Genomic DNA, 18,606 nt, shown 5'->3' with positions numbered 1-18,606 from the left:
GTCAATTGGGAAATGATGCTTCCAACTACAGGTGTGGGAATATGCTATCAGAGTTCATTCTCACCTGCTTTTTGACAGCTCATAGGGTGCCTTATCATCAAGGGGTCGAACACTGAGACTGCGTTTAGTTTAATTTCAATAAATCATTTCTGGGGTATATTGAGGCATAAAGAGAAAGTATTCTCGCCTAAACTTGTTCATTTGTATCTCTTATAAAATTTTTAGCTCGTGGCTTGCGTCGATTAACCTTTGTGGTGATTCTTAGTTTAATCACGGGGGACTTGAAGTTTGGTGTTGGAACAGATCCACATTAATCTATAGTGACTCCTTCAACTTATCGTCGTTAATTTGTGGGAGGGGTATATTGTCACTGAGGGCTTGGTCACTGGGGTTAATTTTAGTTTCCAGGTCCATTTTTCAGAAACTATCTCGTAACATTTATGGGATAACAGAGATATGAACTTTCCACGCAGAGGGGATAGGATGGATTCCGAGAGATGGTCGAAAGGGATTCGACGCGTGAGTCTGTGATACATAAATACTTTTTTTGGGGTCATCAAATATCAGAACTATACGGTCATATGGTATATGGGTCCATAATGATTATCATAGGCGATATTTATGTACTTATATCTTGTACTGATCGATGGGCTTCTCAGAATTTATGTGATTATATAGTTCGATCATGCACTGGATACTGAGATTCAAATATAATGTTACCTGATACGTAATATGGTTCGTGGTCGAAGAAACAATGATCAAAGGTAACTGTTGTTTTTGTAGACGAAGCTGGGATGAAAATTGCCTGGAGTGTATGGTGAGTACTCTTCGTTGGTTAAGGTATGATGAAAATAGATGCTACTAGGTTGTATCTGCACTGGACAATTCATTGTAATGCTCGATATCCAATATGTCAATCCACTTCCTGTAATAAAAATAACGAGGCAGAATCACACGTTCTTTAAAGTAAATACTCATAGTAAACAATACGATTTGGTGCGTTTTAGGGTGAAGATTACCCTACAAGATAATATAAAAAGATACACTGATATTACTATATAACGTTGGTTATAATAAAACGACATAATTCTCATTGGGAAATCTAAAACAGAGATTTCTTCAAATTTGGTTTGAGAAAGGAAACAACGATAAAACGTTTGTTTAAGTCTTCAATACTTATTAAGTAAACATAGTTTATTCTACATTATTAATTTTGAGGTCTAATTTTGCAAAATGTTCCATGCTTGCATTGTTCATGCCCATCAATGCTATTTATGAAACATATGTTGCAGTGCCATAGCCACACGGTTTTACTTAAACAACCCTACAATGAGGGAACTAGACATAGCAAGGACGAGTGGAGACCTCTATACCCACTAATGTCTTCCCTTTTTCTTGGCTTAGACGTTCTCAGGGGGTTCCGGGTTTAACTTCTGCATTTCAGCCGTTTCCCTGTGTTTTTCTCTTGGTTTTTACCGTCTTGGTCTCAGGATTTTTCCGTAATTAAAAGTCAATAAGGTTCTTATGGTCAGGAAAGTCGCGAATACGAAACATACGGCCAACAATATGTTCCACCAGAAATTGGTTGAGAACAATCCGTATCTATTATCTATATACGTTAATCTCTGGTCTTCATTTGTAAATAGGGGAATCTGGGAATCTAATGCTTCTCTTATTTTTGTAAGCCTTATTGTCCCTTTATTCTTTTCTATTTTGGACCATATCGAGGTTTTCATTTCCTCGTTTTCTATATTGGGAATAGTGTACGACAGGTTAATTGCCTTGAAATTGATTATTTTTGGACTTATTATCTTTGCGCTCGTGGTAGTTAACAGTGTTCAGGCTATTGACTCTCTAGCTGGAAGTCGACATTGTTGCGTCATACTAATCGTACCCACTTCTTGTGGTAGTGACTCCATTTTGTAACTTGGGTCTATTTTTTCTGTATTATTGTAACTAGACCAGGTTCCAACAGTTTCTCTTGGAAGAGAAAATAACCAAATATAATTTCTAAGGTGAATGAATATTTTTCGCTTAGTACTCTCCATCATGGGTTCGTCTAGTTGGACTGGATTCATTATACAGTAATGGTACGGACGAACTTTTTATATTAAAGAAAATTATTTGAATTAATTATATGCAATGTGACTTTTTAATTAGAATTTGTTTTCGGGAACTGATATATGTTGAACAAACGGTATCAGACGGTTTTGATTCATGCGAAGCCATGATATAAGTTGAACAAAATTTTTCTATAGCATTTTTTATAATTGTATGATTTTTTACTCATAAATCAAAAGTTTTTAAATTATTATTCCTTTATGACACCTGTCCATTAAAGTCTTTTAATCCTATGCTGATTAAGTGTAATTCCATCTATCGGGTCTTTCAATTATTCTACCCTATTGTGTTTTTATTTTCTCCTCAACTTCTTCTGGTTTTTTCCTTTTCGGTTTTTCTAGCGAAAAAAGATCAAAATTTTTGTATCGTTTTTTAAAAAATTATTGCCCTTTTAATTTTGTATCTTTCGCTTGCGCAGCTGCTGAAGTCGGTCTTGAGTGCTCTATTTTTTTAACTACTAAATGGTCTGATTCATTGTCAGGCTCTTTGGAACTAGTTCCAGATGATTCTGTATCATAAGTCTTAGAGGTTACATCTCAAATGTTTGAGGTATCCCCTCCCCTTCCTTCATAAATTTCGACTTCCATAGAAGAAAAAGGAATATTCCCTAAGTCTAAGCCTTGAGTTTTAAAATCTGGAGATTTAAAACATTGTTAAGAGCTTTGGGAGGAATCAAGAATTTTCGCGGGATTTTTCTACTTATTAAATGCCATGTCTTCATGGGAATGGGGCATTCTTTGCTCTAGTGTTTCCCTCCATAAAGTCCATTGATTAGGTTTGACCTTGGACACAGTTATATTATGATATTGTCCTTGCTGGTCATCCGTGGGAGTCTTATTCTCGGGCAATTTACTCTGACTTGTTTTTATGGGGAAATTTATTAAATCGATAGCTTCTCGCCGATTTGTTTTAGTTGAATTTTTGGAGGAGTTTTCTTTACAGTAATACCGGGGTTTTTTACAGCTCTGTTTAATTCCTCCTGTAAAGACAGGGGCCTTTCTATTGGTGTTGCAGGGGAAACCATATCGTCTGGAAATCTTTTGGGGGGAAATGGGGTCGAAATTCTATCGGGGAAAAATTGAGTTTTTGGAGATATTTTATAATCTAATTCTCCTGCACTCTCCGATGATGAACTTTTTGGGTCTTTTGGCGTTTTTATTCTTACTGGTATTAGGGATTTTTTTAGGGAATAACTAGATTTTTCATAGCTAAAAATTCTTCAAAATTTTTCTCATCGCTCTCATCCTCGAAATAGTCTTGCTTGAAATTAAAGGGTTTTAGCTCTGCCAATCTTGATCTAGGGGGCCCATTTTCGGCATCTGACGAATCAGTAGAGGAGGGACGTGATACCCATCTCTCTGGAAATTTGGCTCTTTTTATTCGGCTAACATGTGCCTTGTAAGTTCTTCCGCTATCGGTGTTCTCCATTTTAAAAGTATAATCGTTATCATACTTTTTGACGATTCTCTACAGTCCAGACTATTTGTTGGAAAGTTTTTTGCCTACTACTTTTGACTCGTTCTTTAGGTAGACGAAATTTCCTGCTTTGAAATCTATTCTCACCCTAACTTTGGGTTGGTTTCTTAGCTCTTGGTTCATTTTACATTTTTACAACTCTTGCCTAACTATTTTGTAAGTTTTTCTCATCCTATTTATAAATTCTTGTTTGAAATCCTCAGAGTTATTATAATACTGCCGAGATTCAATAATCTCATTATACGGGATTCTAAAATCACGACCAAAAAGTAAATAAAATGGATTATCTTTAGTTGTTTCTGAATAAGCAGTATTGATTACGTTAGTTAGATAAGGGAAGAATTGATCCCAATCATTCCTATTGTATTTTGTGTAAATGCTTAATACGTTCGAAAATATTTTATGCCTATTTTCCATTTTACCATTAGCTTGTGGGTAGTACGGAGTTGTAACCATTTTATCTATATTAAGAAAATTCATTATGTCTTTTGTTACTTTTGAAACAAAATTGCTTCCATTGTATTTTAATACTTTAATTGGAAAACAAAATTGTATAAATAATTTTACTAACGTCTTACTGGTGGCGTAATCGCCTTGATTTTTTAATGCTTTTGCAAAATTAAATCCTGAAAAGTGATCTATAACCGAAAGAATACAAGTATGGCTTCTGCTGGAAACAGGCAAGCCTCCGCTGGTTCCATATAAGTCAAATGAGATAATATCGAAGGGGTATTTTGCTACCGGGACCCTTCCCATTGGAGGATTAGGATAAGCTGGGGGGATTTTCCTTAAGTTACACACTTCGTATGTACTTACAAATTCTTTAAGTTTTGTTATTGCCGACGGCACGTAAAAATATTGTTTTAATTTATGGAAATTTTTCGTTACCCCTAAGTGTCCACCTATATCTGAATTAAAATATTCAAATGCAGGTAGTATTATTTTTTGTGATAATTCGGGTATTATTGAGGCTTGATTTCTATTTGTCTCAGCAGTCACGACTCTACATAATACCTCTTCATTAAGATCATAGTAAAAATTGTGTATCTCTTCTCTAAGAGTTTTGAATTTATCCGGTAACGCATCGTCATTCACAAAATAATTAATAAGCGCTGTACACATTTCATCTTTTTTTTGCTTTCTTTTTATATTTTCTAAAGACAAGGGACAATAGTTAATCTTATTTTCTTTTACCGTGTCCTTGACTTTGTTTTTCTTATGTCCATGTTTGCTCTTAGCATTGATAGCGATAACTTCATTTTTTTCATCCTCTAAAGGAAGACTTGCTGGTTGTCTGTTCAAAAAGTCATAAGCTGTGTTTCGTTTAGCTTTTAAACATTCAAATTGGTAATCTACATCTTTAATTTGCATTATACATTTAGCGAGAAAGCCCGTGGTGTTTTTAAATGTGAGCAGGTACTACAAGCTTTTATGGTCTGATCGTAGTATAAATTTTCTACCAATTAAGTAGTGTCTAAATTTGTCCAAGTGGTGGATTATAGATAATAATTCTAAGTTTGTGGCGGAATAACTACTTTCGCCTTTTGATAAAGTTCTACTCGAATAGCATATAACTTTTCTATTTGTTTTTGTTTGGGCGTTCCCTCTAGAGGATTAGGGTTTTCTACCGGGATTATTTGCGAAAGAATAGCGCCAATGCCTTTTGAACTTGCATCGGTTGTGACCACAAATTCTCCGTTTTCGAAATCAGAAGTTCATAATATCGGTTTAGGAGTGAGTACCTTTTTTAGACGGTCTAGAGAAGTTTGAGCTTTCTGGGACCAGGTAACATTTTGGGAGTTCCCTTTAGTTAATTCCGTGAGGGGTTTCGCAATTTGGGCGTAATTACGCACGAATTTTATAAAGTAGCCAGTAAGTCCTAAAATTCCCCTTAATTCTTTCATAGTTCTGGGGGGTTTGAGGTTTTCAACACATTTTATTTTATCAGGGTCTGGGGATATCTCTCCTTGTGTTACTGCTACTCCTAAAAATTTAATTTTAGGTTGAAATAAATTTACTTTCTCAGGCCGACATTTTAAATAGCCTTGTCTGAACTGCTCGAATACCTTAACTAATGTTGCTAAGTGTTGTTCAGCGTTTTCTCCCAAGTATATAACACCATCAACAAAATGAATGATATTCTTTAATCCTCTTGACAGGTGTAATAGGTCTCTAAATAGCACGCTTGAACTTGTATTGAGTCCAAAAGGTACTCTCAAGTATTTGCAAACGCAACAGTAATATGTTGAAAATCCAGCTTTGTGAAAATCATTTTTGATCATTCTCATTTGGTGATTGTCTCGGGCAAGGGCCGATGAAGTCGAAATAGAACTTTTGCTTAAAATAGAATCAAGATTTTCGTCCCTTAAAGGCAAAGGAAACTTATCACTAACTACTTGTTTGTTGAGGGCTCTATAGTCTACTACAAGTCTAAGATCTCCATTCTTTTTTGGTACTAAGATCACTGGTGCACTATACGGACTTATACTTGGGCGTATAATTTCATTTTTTTCTAATTCATGGATTTAATTTTTAACCATTCTTTGTGCTTATATGGCACACGATATGGCTGTTTTGCTACGGGATTACCAGTCGTTAAAATTGCGTGTTCATAAAAAGGTATCAGTCCAATATCATCTTCAGATGCGGAAAATACATCTTTAAAATTCCATAATAATTCGCATAATTTTTTCTTAAGGTCCAAGTCCGTAATATGATTCATATTAAATTTATTTAAAAATTGTGATTTAGTTAGATGACATTTGTTAATAGAAGTTTTAATGCCGTTAACTAGGTTTTTTATAGAATTTTCACATCTATTTAAATCATTCTCTGATAAAACTTGGATTTGAACTAAACACGCCCCCTTTTTTATTGTAATTGTATCATTTTCGTGGTTATTAGTAACCCAAATAAAACCTTCTCCTTTGTCGTAAGATATAATCTGTTCCTCGCATAGTAGATTTTCCGGAATTTCATGTGATGGGGTCGCAAACCATATCTCGGGTTTGCTAACCGCTGGTTCAATCACTTGTGATATTTGAATTTTTTGCATCGTTTTGGGAGGGACTTTTGATTTCCTTATCGCGAATCCATAATATTTCTCTTTATTTTCATTGTTTATTAGATTCATTCTGGCGCTATGCTGCGACATTGCGGCATCTTGCGGCGTCGCGTTGGGTTTTAACGTGTTTTTCCATAAGTCCGCTATTTTCGTGATTTTGTTTGACATGTACTGCCGCATGTCTCTTATTTTTATTTTCGCGAAGTCAATGCTTTTATTATTTAAATTTATTTCGTCCCTGCGGTACCTTTCAGATTAATAGAAAAAATTGCTAACTATACTATGTCCTTGCGAGACATAAGGTTCAAAAATATTGCGACGTTATATCACCAGAAATTTTATTTACTGTTACGTTGTCTTCGTAACCTCTGTTACAATTTCTTAAGGTAGAAATTTCTTCCCCTACCTTAGCCGGGTAGACAATCCTTTCGTTCGCTACGTCTAATAGTACTCTATTAGACCTTAATAAATTTGCGCCTATAATTGCCTCATACGGAAAGGTGTCGCATATTATAAAACTTGTCGAAAAGATACAATTATCCGTTTTTGCGTTTAGGTGAATTGAACCTTTTGTATCTAATTTATGCCCTGCCACGCTAGTTAAATTGAGAATATTAAAATTTCTCTGTTTCCTAATATGCAGAGGCAACATATTGAATACGCATGAGCTTATGATATTAACTGTAGCTCCGCTGTCAATTAAAGCCTTAAAATAAACGTTTGCTACACAAAAATCATTAAATATAGGTAACTTGTTAATACTACCAGTACAGGACGGAACTACTATAAGTTTGGACCTGTTTAATGTTCTGGCACCTCCCGGGTCCAATTTATGTTTCTGAAGGGCCTGAAACGTTCCCCTGCGGATTTATTTCATGCATCGGTGCCTGCAACGGATATTCAGACATATGAGATTCTGTAAGTATATCTAATTGATTTACATCTGTCTGTCTTCGCCATGTATTATTATGGTAACTTGGATGTCTTGCGTCAGTGTCGCTTGCTGGCGCTGACTGCCAATGCCGTTAGCTAGCAAAATTTTCATTTCCCGTCGGCAAATTTTCGTGATTTCTATATAATATTCTCACATTATATTGGCTTTGGCGATTATTTGGGTTGTCAAATCGGTAATTAATTTGTCTATTTGGGGGAGGGTTATACAATTTTGGTTGGTACGCGTTGTAAGGTACTGATTGGTGCAATCTTTCATGGCTATAGCCAAGCGCACCACCGGCGTTAAAATTTGTTCTTCCGAACAAATGGTTGCCGTAATTTTGCGTATTACCGACAGCCCTTCCTAATATCCGACCGGGGACATAACGGCACTCTCTTGTGATATTCCCAACACAATTACAAATATAGCACCTTATTATTGTTGGGTTATTTTCATAACTGGGTTGTTTGACTGGCTGAAAACGTACTGTTTTCTTTCTAGTGGGCTCTTGAGTTTTATTTCTTTGTGGCACTGGGGAATTATCCCTTGAAAAGAAATTGGGAGACGCCTGATCGCCCTTGAAGATTAGGTTCGCGTTTGAATCGCCTAGGCTATTTATTTTTGCTTTACTGTGATTTGCGACCATCGTGTCGACTTCGATCAATCGCTCTACCTCCTGAACTGCAAGATCTAACGTCTGAATATTTTTGGATATTACCATTCTTTATAATCTTGGGGGTAGCCCTTGCAAAAAGGTATTTAGTATGATTTTTTTATACAATTGTCCTGAACCTCTTCTGTATTTTGCCTCTACTGAAATGTATATATTATCAAAATATTCTCTTATATTTTGTGAATAATCAAAGCACACCATTCCATGTTTCAATTTATTTATGGAACTGGTTTCGATAAATCTATCTTTAAAAGCTTTTAACAATTTGTCCACCGTATTTATTGGCAAGCTGGCGTCGTCGCCTATAGTATGTTCAATCTGCTTCAGAAAGGTTAAGGCCTGGCCTTTTATTTGTAGTAGAAACATGTCGACTAAAATTTGTTCTTCCGAACAAATGGTTGCCATAATTTTGCGTACTACCGACAGCAATTCTTGGTATGCGATTGGGGATATAACGGCACTCTCTCGCGATATGCCCAACACGATTACAAATATAGCATCTTATTTTTGTTGGGTTATCTTCATAACTAGATTGTTTCCCTGGCTGAAAACGTACTGTTTTCTGTCTAGCGGGCTCTTGTGTTTTATTTCTTTGTGGCACTGGGGAGTTATCCCTTGAAAAGAAATTGGGAGACGCCTGATCGCCCTTGAAGATTAGGTTCGCGTTTGAATCCCCTAGGCTATTTATTTTTGCTTTACTGTGATTTGCGACCATCGTGTCGACTTCAATCAATCGATCTATCTCCTGAACTGCAAGATCCAACGTCTGAATATTTTTGGATATTTCCATTCTATATAGTTTTGGGGGTAGCCCTTGCAAAAAGGTATTTAGTATGACTTTTTCATACAGTTGTCCTGAACCTCTTCCGTATTTTGCCTCTAATAAATTGTCTATATGATCAAAATATTCTCTTACATTTTTTGAATAGTCAAAGCACACCATTCTGTGTTTCAATTTATTTATGGAACTGGTTTCAATAAATATATCTTTAAATGCTTTTAACAATTTGTCCACCGTATTTATTGGCAAGCTGGCGTCGTCGCCTATAGTATGTTCAATCTGCTTCAGAAAGGTTAAGGCCTGGCCTTTTAATCGTAGTAGAAGCATGTCGACTAACGTTTCTAGCTCCGTTTTTGTTAGTTCTACAAACTGGGCCAATTGGATATTAAATTCGTCAATATCTGATTGACCACTGTACTGAGGGATAGACTTTGCTATTTCTATATTTTTCGCGACCAACTTTTGCGCCATTAATTTTTCTTCTAAATCCTCTGCCACTTTTTTTGCGTTTGAATAATTCGAAATAAATTTATTTTTTCACTTAACCTATTTTGGGGGAGGCTATTATCTCCTATGAGATATTTTAAAGGGTTTCCTGTAGTAGCCTAGCGACTATATGCCTAATTCATTTACTTATATGTCTCTACCCCTCCGATAATTCAATTTAATTGACAAAGTTTTATAGTGTAATTAGTTTGAAAGTTTTCCTCTAATTTATAGCCGCACCATTTGTAGCGATAAAAATTTTTATGGGACTGGGCTTAATTGCGGTAATAAATATTGACCGCGTCAAATCTAATATCGTACCTTAAAGCTGCGAACTTCAACCTTATAAGTTCTCCGATAGCGGCACTTATAGCGCTAAGGATTGTGCCATCAAGGCCTGCATCACCCTCAATTATTGAGAGAAAATAAAATGTGTAGCCATATAAATGTGACCTCTTCTCCTCGAGCTGTCTTGAGATCAGACTCCCTGGGTACGTACCTTGGAGATATGCAAACTAATTACCTGTTATTAGACTTGATACAGACATATAAAATGAAATAAACACAGATAAAAAGCAATAGATTTATTGAGACTTACATATTTAGGTGAACAGCAGTGGGTCACTTCAAATGACAACAACGGTGACTGAGACACAACAATGAAAGAATTGCAAAGCTTGAACGCCGAAATAATTCTATCTGTATATAAAAAATGAGAGCACGAAAAAAACTTTTCTTCACTATATAAGTCCTGATCATGTGCTGTGGGAGCTACCCCACGATTGGCCTAAGTCCTGAGGTGGGCCGAACCTTCTGCCCAATAATCTGTCTTAAATATTTCTTATGATTCAAACGTTCACACGGCTCTTTTCATTCAAACTTCCTTAGGAATATTGTGCGCTTCACATTTTTTATTACCCACTGTCTTAGTAAAACCCATAGCTGGTTATTACCGTGGTTGTTATGATGCTAAAGACAATTTTTAGCTTTGCTGATGTTTGACTTTTCTTTCTTTTTGAAATTAGATTTTAACATAATTAGAGGAAGTCGGAATTATATTTAGAAAGAAGGAACATTATTTTGGTATCTTAAATATATTGCATTTTACTCACGGTACAATTGCGAGGGGATTCTAAGTGTCAAAGAAAGAATGTATACTTAGTGTTATTGAAATGTATTGAATCACATTTTATAATCGTTCAACTTTAAAAAATTATATTTTTAATAAAAATTTGATAGCCCTTTAATGTGTAAGCTAAAAAGCTAATACATTGTGCTACAGTGCTGATTGTAGGTCTATAAGGAATACTTCAATATTTCTATTTTTCTTGGTGCGGTAATAAAATTTTAAACATTTTATTACTGTACGGTAATACAATTTTAAACAGTGCCAATTTTAAGAGTCCTTACTCTCGGATAAACTATGGTACCAAAAACTCAACATGGCATTTGGTAAACTCAAGATAGTACCCTGACTGTTTTCTAAGCACAAGTAATGAACAGTGTTTGCTGATACTCTCGGATAAACTATGGTACCAAAAATTCAACATGGCATTTGGTAAACTCAAGATAGTACCATGACTGTTTTGCTGACATTTTAAAATGATGTTTGATATTAAAACTATTAATATTTGGAATTAAAAAAAGAAAAAAAATGTTACCTAAAACTCAAATTTTCCATAAAAAGTGATAATACTTTAAATAAAGCTTAGACAAAACATCCTATTCAAAGCAACAAGGCAAGAAAGAAGGAAGTTGGTTGTATGACTTACAGAAATTGGGAAAAAATGAAAATCCGCTTTTTTACAAAATTAATTATGAACTAGGTTAATTATAACGGAAACGTCTTTGAAATTTGAATTTCGTCTGATTGACGAAAGATCAATCAGATAGGTTAGAGATGTTATAAAAAAAAAGTTTTAAAAATAGTATTTTGAAACAACTACTCAACATATGATGACGCAGTGAAACAACTGAAATTGAATTCACTTGATAGTTGTAAGCATGTGTTGACACATTAGCTTGGACTAACTTGCTTGGACTCCCCGACCAATCGCGATTTATTTCCCGATTTTAAGAAATCCCTACTGAAGGACCAAACACTAGACTCCGACAAATAAAAAGAGCTGCCCAAAATTAATCGTTTACGACATGTATAAAATTATATATATATTTATATATATATATATATATATATATATATATATATATATATATATATATATATATATATATATATATATATATATATATATATATATATATATATATATATATATATATATATATATATATATATATATATATATATATATATGTGTGTGTGTAAGATATATAAAAAATTAATGATATATCGTAAATCATTTGTTTCTTATTTTACTCAGCACCTTAATGTCAAAGCTATTTTACATCATCAGTCAAATCTCACTTAATTACCGTAATTTCCAGTACTCATAGTCAAAGAATTAGTTAAAATTTCCAGTATTTAAAGTTTCCCTTTTGCTTTCACAGCCCTTTCCATTCATTTATCCATTCATGGTCATTTCTATTCAGTTATTTTGCAGATTTTTCTAGCTTTTTTCCTTTTGTCAAGTTGGTTTTTCCATCGTTAAAAAACGTTCCCAAGAATTAGCTTAGCTTTCAAAGTGGTCTGTCCATTCCTCAACAGTTCTTGACAAGCAGAGATAACTTTATTTTTCCTTTGAAATTTCCCTGAATTCTAACAATTTCTATTCTTCACTTCATTGCTAAACAATCTATAACAACTTCATTTGTTAAAAATTATTTTTCAATAAATGAATAACCGCTAAAGTATTTAAATACCCAAGTATTAAATGCATAAATACACACGAGGAGGCTTTTAGGAGCCAAGTGATCTCCAAAAGAAAGAGTCTCAGGCACGCCTAATGGTTTTTGGCTAAACTACGTCACAACTTTAATCTCTAATCTTTTGCTTCAGGTGGGACAGTACTTAATGACCTTGCCACAGCATCTTGAAACCTACACAAACGCTGACCATCCTGGACTGATCTATGCGTTGAACACTGGTGCACTGCCGTATTTTACACCATTGAAAAGTGGAGAACAGAATAATGTGTCCTCCTTGGCAGCAGAAATTATTCTCGAATGCTTAGGCAGGGGTTTGTGTCAACAGTACGTAGACAAGATTCTGAAGCTTGACTCTGTTGGTGAAGGTATGAAGCCACAACTCCTTTCTGACATAGGTAAGTTTTGTGGCTGTTCATAAATATATTACGTTATTGACCATCCTGACGGTTTCTAGCTGATCGTTGGCTGCTATTCATACCAGTTACTATCAAAATAATCAAATTGTATTTAGGTTTGCTCGAATTATTTTGGTCGAGGTTTTATTCCTTTTAGTTCTTTTCTCCTTTACTCCTTTACGCCTTTACTCATTGAAAACTAGCACGTGTTTTGTGGCTTCGTTCCTATAGGGGATCACAATTCCCCTGTTATTCACTTTTTTGTGAATTTTTATGTGTTATTACGTGTCACAAACTATATTACAATTTCTAGCTGAAATATGCCTAATAGCCAGTACCTGGGGAGAAGGGTCTTACCCCTCTGTTAGACCTGGAGGCTTTTGCGATTTTTCTGATCTTCATAATTTTACCTCCTAGAACTCACACTAGTTTAAGCATATCACCAATCCAATAGGAACGTCCAACCGCCACTGAATTTTTTATAGCTATTGATCACATGGCATTTTCGCATGTATTTTTATTATCATCGGACTTCAAGCCTAATAAGGTCTAGAGTATTGATCAACCGATGACAATGCTTGATAAATTCTCATTTTCAATTTTTGAAATTCTTCTTTAAAATAAAGAATCGCCTCTTTAGAAGCCACGACTTCTTGTTGGGTAAGTTTGGTGGCTCCTCCTAAAATTTTTATCTAAAATTTATGCGTATTGAAGCTTGTTTTACAGTTATTAAGTTAATTTTAATTCCTAAACAATCATTAAATCTCCTATTAACTTTGCGAACTAAAGATTGGGAAACTTATTAATGCTGGATTTTTGGCAATTTAATATTGGAAAGTACGGACTATATTTCTACTATTGCCATTGACAGAAAAGTGTGTGGCAACGGTGCTGAAAAATCTTAAAATCAGATAATTGACATAATAAACTTGCAGTGATGTCGAATTAAAGCTGATATACCTAAGTAAAGAAATAATTAAGTAGATTGTTTTTTTTTTTTGTTTTTTTTTTGAAGAACTATTTTCATTCAAAATCCAGTCTTTGCAGAGTTAGCCTAGGTTAGCAGGAGGACACCTTGGTCGGCTAGTCAACTTTAAGCTGATAGGACTGCTGGCTGGAGCGTCGCGAGCCTCATTTCATTAGGGGGGGGGGGGATCTTCGTAAATTTTACCGAATTCCTACCTGATTTATGCCGAATTTTCTGCATAAATCAAGAATTTTACTAAATTTTTGCCGATTTTGCAAAATTTCTACTGAAGTTTTCACCTTCGGCGAAAACTTTACCGAATCCCAAAAAAGTTAGGGGGGGCGTGCCCCTCTCCCCCTCCCTTCGGGACGCCCCTGACTGCTGGTAACAGAATTCTGATTTCTTCACCCTCTGCATTTTCAAATATTTTTAACTGGAAGTATGAATCTTTTTAAGATAGGCGAAAATTGCAAAAAAATCATCAACATGCTAGATGGCGTTGCTGATTTTTTTTCTTTTTTCATACTAGTACCAGTTTTTAATTTAATAATTTGGCATAATCTTTCGTTCCAGCCATAAAAGAAGCATAGAGTGGGGTGGTATCATCCAATTTTGGCCTCTTTAAAGTTCAGCAAATATTTTTACAAACGTTTCTCAGCTAATTCTAAAATAAACTGTCAATGCTATCGGTACTGTAAACTCTTTGTTACGGTAAACTGCATTAAATTATAATACCGTCAAAAAGTCATTGTTATAAGAAAACTTATCTATCTGACCTTATCACTTGCCCACATTCGACCCCCCTCCCCCGACCCCCTATTGCCTCCCTTCGACCACTATTGTTTGAAAATGAAGTATTTGGTATGTTAAATATTCCTCATCTGTCTCAAAAACTAAAAAAAGAAAAAAATTATTTGCCCTGACAACTGTTTTTTAAGTACAATAACAAAGGTACCCGAAACATTTGTTTTTAGTTCTCTCTTTTTCTATAAATTTATTGTTCTTCATGAGATATGAGATCCATAAACAACAAAAGTGGTTCTCTAACCTCTTCATTTTTATGACCTTGTTGTGACCCTGCTTCCTAATTATTGTTCGAGAAAACTGCTAGTACATTCAAAAAAAAACAAGGCTTGACTTGCTCGACTTAGGTCTCCTGCAGGGCGCTGCTCGGCGAAGAGAGTGACGTCTGCCTCCTCCATCTGCTTTGGTCCAGTGCGAGCGTTTGTGCTTCGCTCGGTCTGATGTTTGCCATCGCTAGAAGCTCGGACAGGCGGTCGGACCATCATTTCTTCGGTCGGCCACGGGGCTGCTTCAAACCGGCTTCCGTAGGGTCAAAGTCAAAGATCATCTTTGAGGGTAAGTGCAGGGGCATTCGAAGCAGGTGTCAGAACTGTCGTAAGGTACACTCAGCTGCTTGGTTAGAAAACCAAGACTGCTTGGTGAGCTGCAGCAGCTTCACATTACTCATGGCATCAAACCACCTTCGATCTTTCTCAGGCCCTTCATCTGGAATACGTCGATGGCCTGTAGTGTCGCGGTTTATGCATGCCATGTTTCCGCTCCGTTAAGCTGTAAAGAACCGACGAGGCCGTTGAAACACAGGGAGGGTTAAATAAATACTTCTCTTTTGAGCATGACATGAAAAAAATTTTTTTAATTATATATAATTAATCTTACAAAACAAAAATGCATAAAATATCTTTTACAAAACTATTTTACTAAATGTATTTAGAAGATAAGGTTTCGGAATTGCGCTAAATGTTTCAGGAATATTTGGTCTTTGCCAAAGATACTTGAGGAAGTGCATAGGGGTATTCTCACATAGGCATATATCTCACATAGATGTGTCTTTTGGGGAGACTGGGGTTCTAGCCTTCTCTGTAACTTTTTGCACTTATTTACTTCATTTTGGGTTCCCGTAGCTGTGCTGTGGAAAATTGCTTGAATTTTGTGCTAGAGCTTTTGAATATTTCGATGTTTATGCTATGACTAGGAATTACTTCAAGTTTCATTGAAAATAGGAGGAATGGCTTATTGGAGTATAATTGACAACTCAAAAAGATAGAAAATGGATAAAGTTGTCTTAAATTATGTTATAAAAACATGGAAAATTTTGGCTAGTGAGAACGACCAAGAGACGGCACTGTGTGCCTTCACTCAATGTACTTTTCATCGTTCTGTTTATTAACTAAATGTGATAAAAAGCGTATCATTATGTATTTTTCCCTGTTTTGTTAGAAAGAGAAACAGGTATGGTTTGGAAACAGGTATACAACCCAAAAATATGGGATGTTTGATGCCACTATAAAAATTGATCAGCAATATGGTTGATTTCTTAGACGATCTGGAATAAATAGAATTGAATTTTCATTTTAGCTGTCTTGTTTGATGGATAAATAGTTTGGTCGCCATACTAAAATTGGGCTATTTGTTATGGATCTTGTTATCTTCGTTCTAATCAGAAGTATTGGTTAATTTATAGTTTTCCTTTCGTTTATTTTCGAGACTCGTGTTTTTTCATTCATTTATGTATAGAGGAGATATAAGTTATTATTATTATATCTGCAAAGGAAAATTAATTTATTCGTATTTTCCCAAATGAGGGAATTTTTCAATCTATTCGTATCTGGTAGTTTTCGAGAGTTTATGTTGCAACAATGGGTTTAAAAATTAGAAAAAACCACGGTTTGAGTACTTTCCAGGCATAAAATCAATGTTCAACTCAAATTCTTCTCAAATAAATTCTGTTCTGGGAAAATTTGGTCAGTAGCAAAATGAGATTATTGTTATATTCACCCTAAGATTCACCCTAAGATTTTCTTCATTTTTTCCAAAACTTCAGTCTCCAAAACAAATTTGAAGGATTGGAAACAGAATTTGTTTGATAGCTGGAGGAATTTATCAAAGTACTGGCTCTGAGCTTAGAATAAAAAAAAATAAAAAAAATTAAATTTCTTATTTTCGTATTAATTTTCTATCTTAGTAAAGCTTCGACATTTTTGTTAATATTTTTAAGGGACTAGGTAATTCATTCAATTCATTTTCATTTAATTCAAAAACAAGACATAGCTCTCGTGGGCAAAGCCCAAAGATGATGTCTCTTGGTCATAATTAGCAAAATAAAGTTGTCTGATCAAACTTTGTCAGGATAAATAAACCAAAGGATAAAAACACTAGAGATTGAGGGTAAAACTGTCTGATAAAACTTCGTCAGGATAAAATAAACTAAACAATAAAAACACTAGAGATCATTTTAATATTTCACAAAGCTTGGCACAAAACTTTTACTGTAGCGCATGGTGTTACAGTGGACTGGGGTTAGTTTCGGAATCTTCTCAGCCACTTCCCTGGGGGGACGAGATCTTATAGGGACAAAAGTGGGGGGAAGGAATGATCGGTAGATGGGATGTTGAAGGGGGGAGGAGCCAAATTTTTGGCATAATTTATCTCGGCGGGAAGAAAGGGATTCAAGTTTAAATTCCTTGAGGTAAAAGGAGTAAGGTAGAGGGGAACCGCCATAAATGATTTGCAGTGATCTCATCTGAACTCGTTCTATTTTATCAGTTTCATCCTGGGTAAGGGCAAAGTGCTTACCCGGACAAGCATATTCAACTAAGGGGCGGATGAAAGTGTAAAATATTTGTTTCAGCTTATCCTTAGGAACTCGAAATTTTTTCAGTGTTTTTAGCATTTGGAATGCGCTGTTAGCTTTTTTTACAATTGTCTTTGTATTCTCCCACCATGAGAGGTCAGAAGAAATCACCACACCAAGTAAAGTTATTTTATGACTTATTAGCTCGGAAGCAATAGGAGGTTCGAAAGACGGTTGAGCATTCTGAAGAAAAGAAAATGTCGTGACCGAGCATTCGTCTTAGGTAAGGTTATGAGGGAACTTATACATGATCAATGGTTGGTTAACGGAGGGTTGTCCGTTTTACCATTCGTTGGTGTTGATGAAGGTTGGGATTGGACAAAGGTGAATGAAGAGGAGCCTTTGGGGTATATGCTTTTGTACCGTTGGGGGCAGGATGATTAAGGACTTTGGGATGGACGGTAAGGGCCTAGACCAATGTTTGGTGCTTTCATCGACTCCTCATAAGAGCCACTTGCCGGAACAATGACTCGTTGAGGTTGTGCTATTGAGGTGAGCTGGACAGGAGGTGGTGGAATTGAGGGATGTTCGATGCGGCAGGGATAAGGTGTAAGTGGTAGCGATCAGTTTCATCAGCTGGGGCTGCCCAAGCTTGGGTATTCAGTTTGTGCTTGTAATTTGACTTTTTTTTTTCAAAAAAGTCGAGTGGGCAAAATTCTGCTTTGATATCGAAAGCCCATTAGTAAGGTTTAAATACTTAGTATGGTTTAAATCGTTATTCAATCAGTATAGTTTAGTAATCAGCATCATTAAACACATCAGCATAGTTTATATTGTTATTCCAAGTTATTTAACAGTTATGTTGTTAATTAGTTCTTCCAAGACTGCTTTTACTGGCTAGGAAATCGTGGCCTCACTGTTGCGTGTGACCTTACCGCAGGACTAATTGAGTTATGTTTTCTAATTTTCTTCTATCTTCCATTTTTGATCAGGGAGAAGTGGTTCTAAAGTCTGTTTGCTTCCTATTTAACAAATGTGGTTTTATCTAATGTTTGTTTTTCTTTCTTTCTTTCTTGTATATGATTTTCCGATTATAAACAAATAGTACAGTCATAGTTAATCTTAGTATAATGGTTTACCTTACTGTATATTATAATTAATTAAAAAATCTTTTTCCACAAAATAAGTTTTTCAAAAAACAAGTAAAGAACTCCATTAAACCAAAAATGAACAAAAATAGAATCAAATTATGTACCAAGCATACAACTTTCACAAATCAATATCA

General features: G+C 35.3%; 1 protein-coding gene across 1 annotated transcript in view; it reads left to right on the top strand.

Moving 5' to 3' along the window:
• The window catches only part of Cog7 (conserved oligomeric Golgi complex subunit 7), a 115,260-nt gene that overhangs the window by 95,209 nt on the left and 1,445 nt on the right, over nt 1–18,606 (top strand). The window contains exon 12 of the mRNA XM_089087808.1: nt 12,495–12,759. Within this exon, the coding sequence (XP_088943934.1) occupies nt 12,495–12,759 (265 nt within the window). The remainder of the gene's footprint in view (nt 1–12,494; nt 12,760–18,606) is intronic.

Source organism: Artemia sp. Qi Xiang Cuo, chromosome 4, assembly GCF_049724085.1.
Source record: "Artemia sp. Qi Xiang Cuo chromosome 4, ASM4972408v1, whole genome shotgun sequence".
Lineage (NCBI taxonomy): Eukaryota > Metazoa > Arthropoda > Branchiopoda > Anostraca > Artemiidae > Artemia > Artemia sp. Qi Xiang Cuo.
This window is presented reverse-complemented; position numbering and strand designations above follow the sequence as displayed.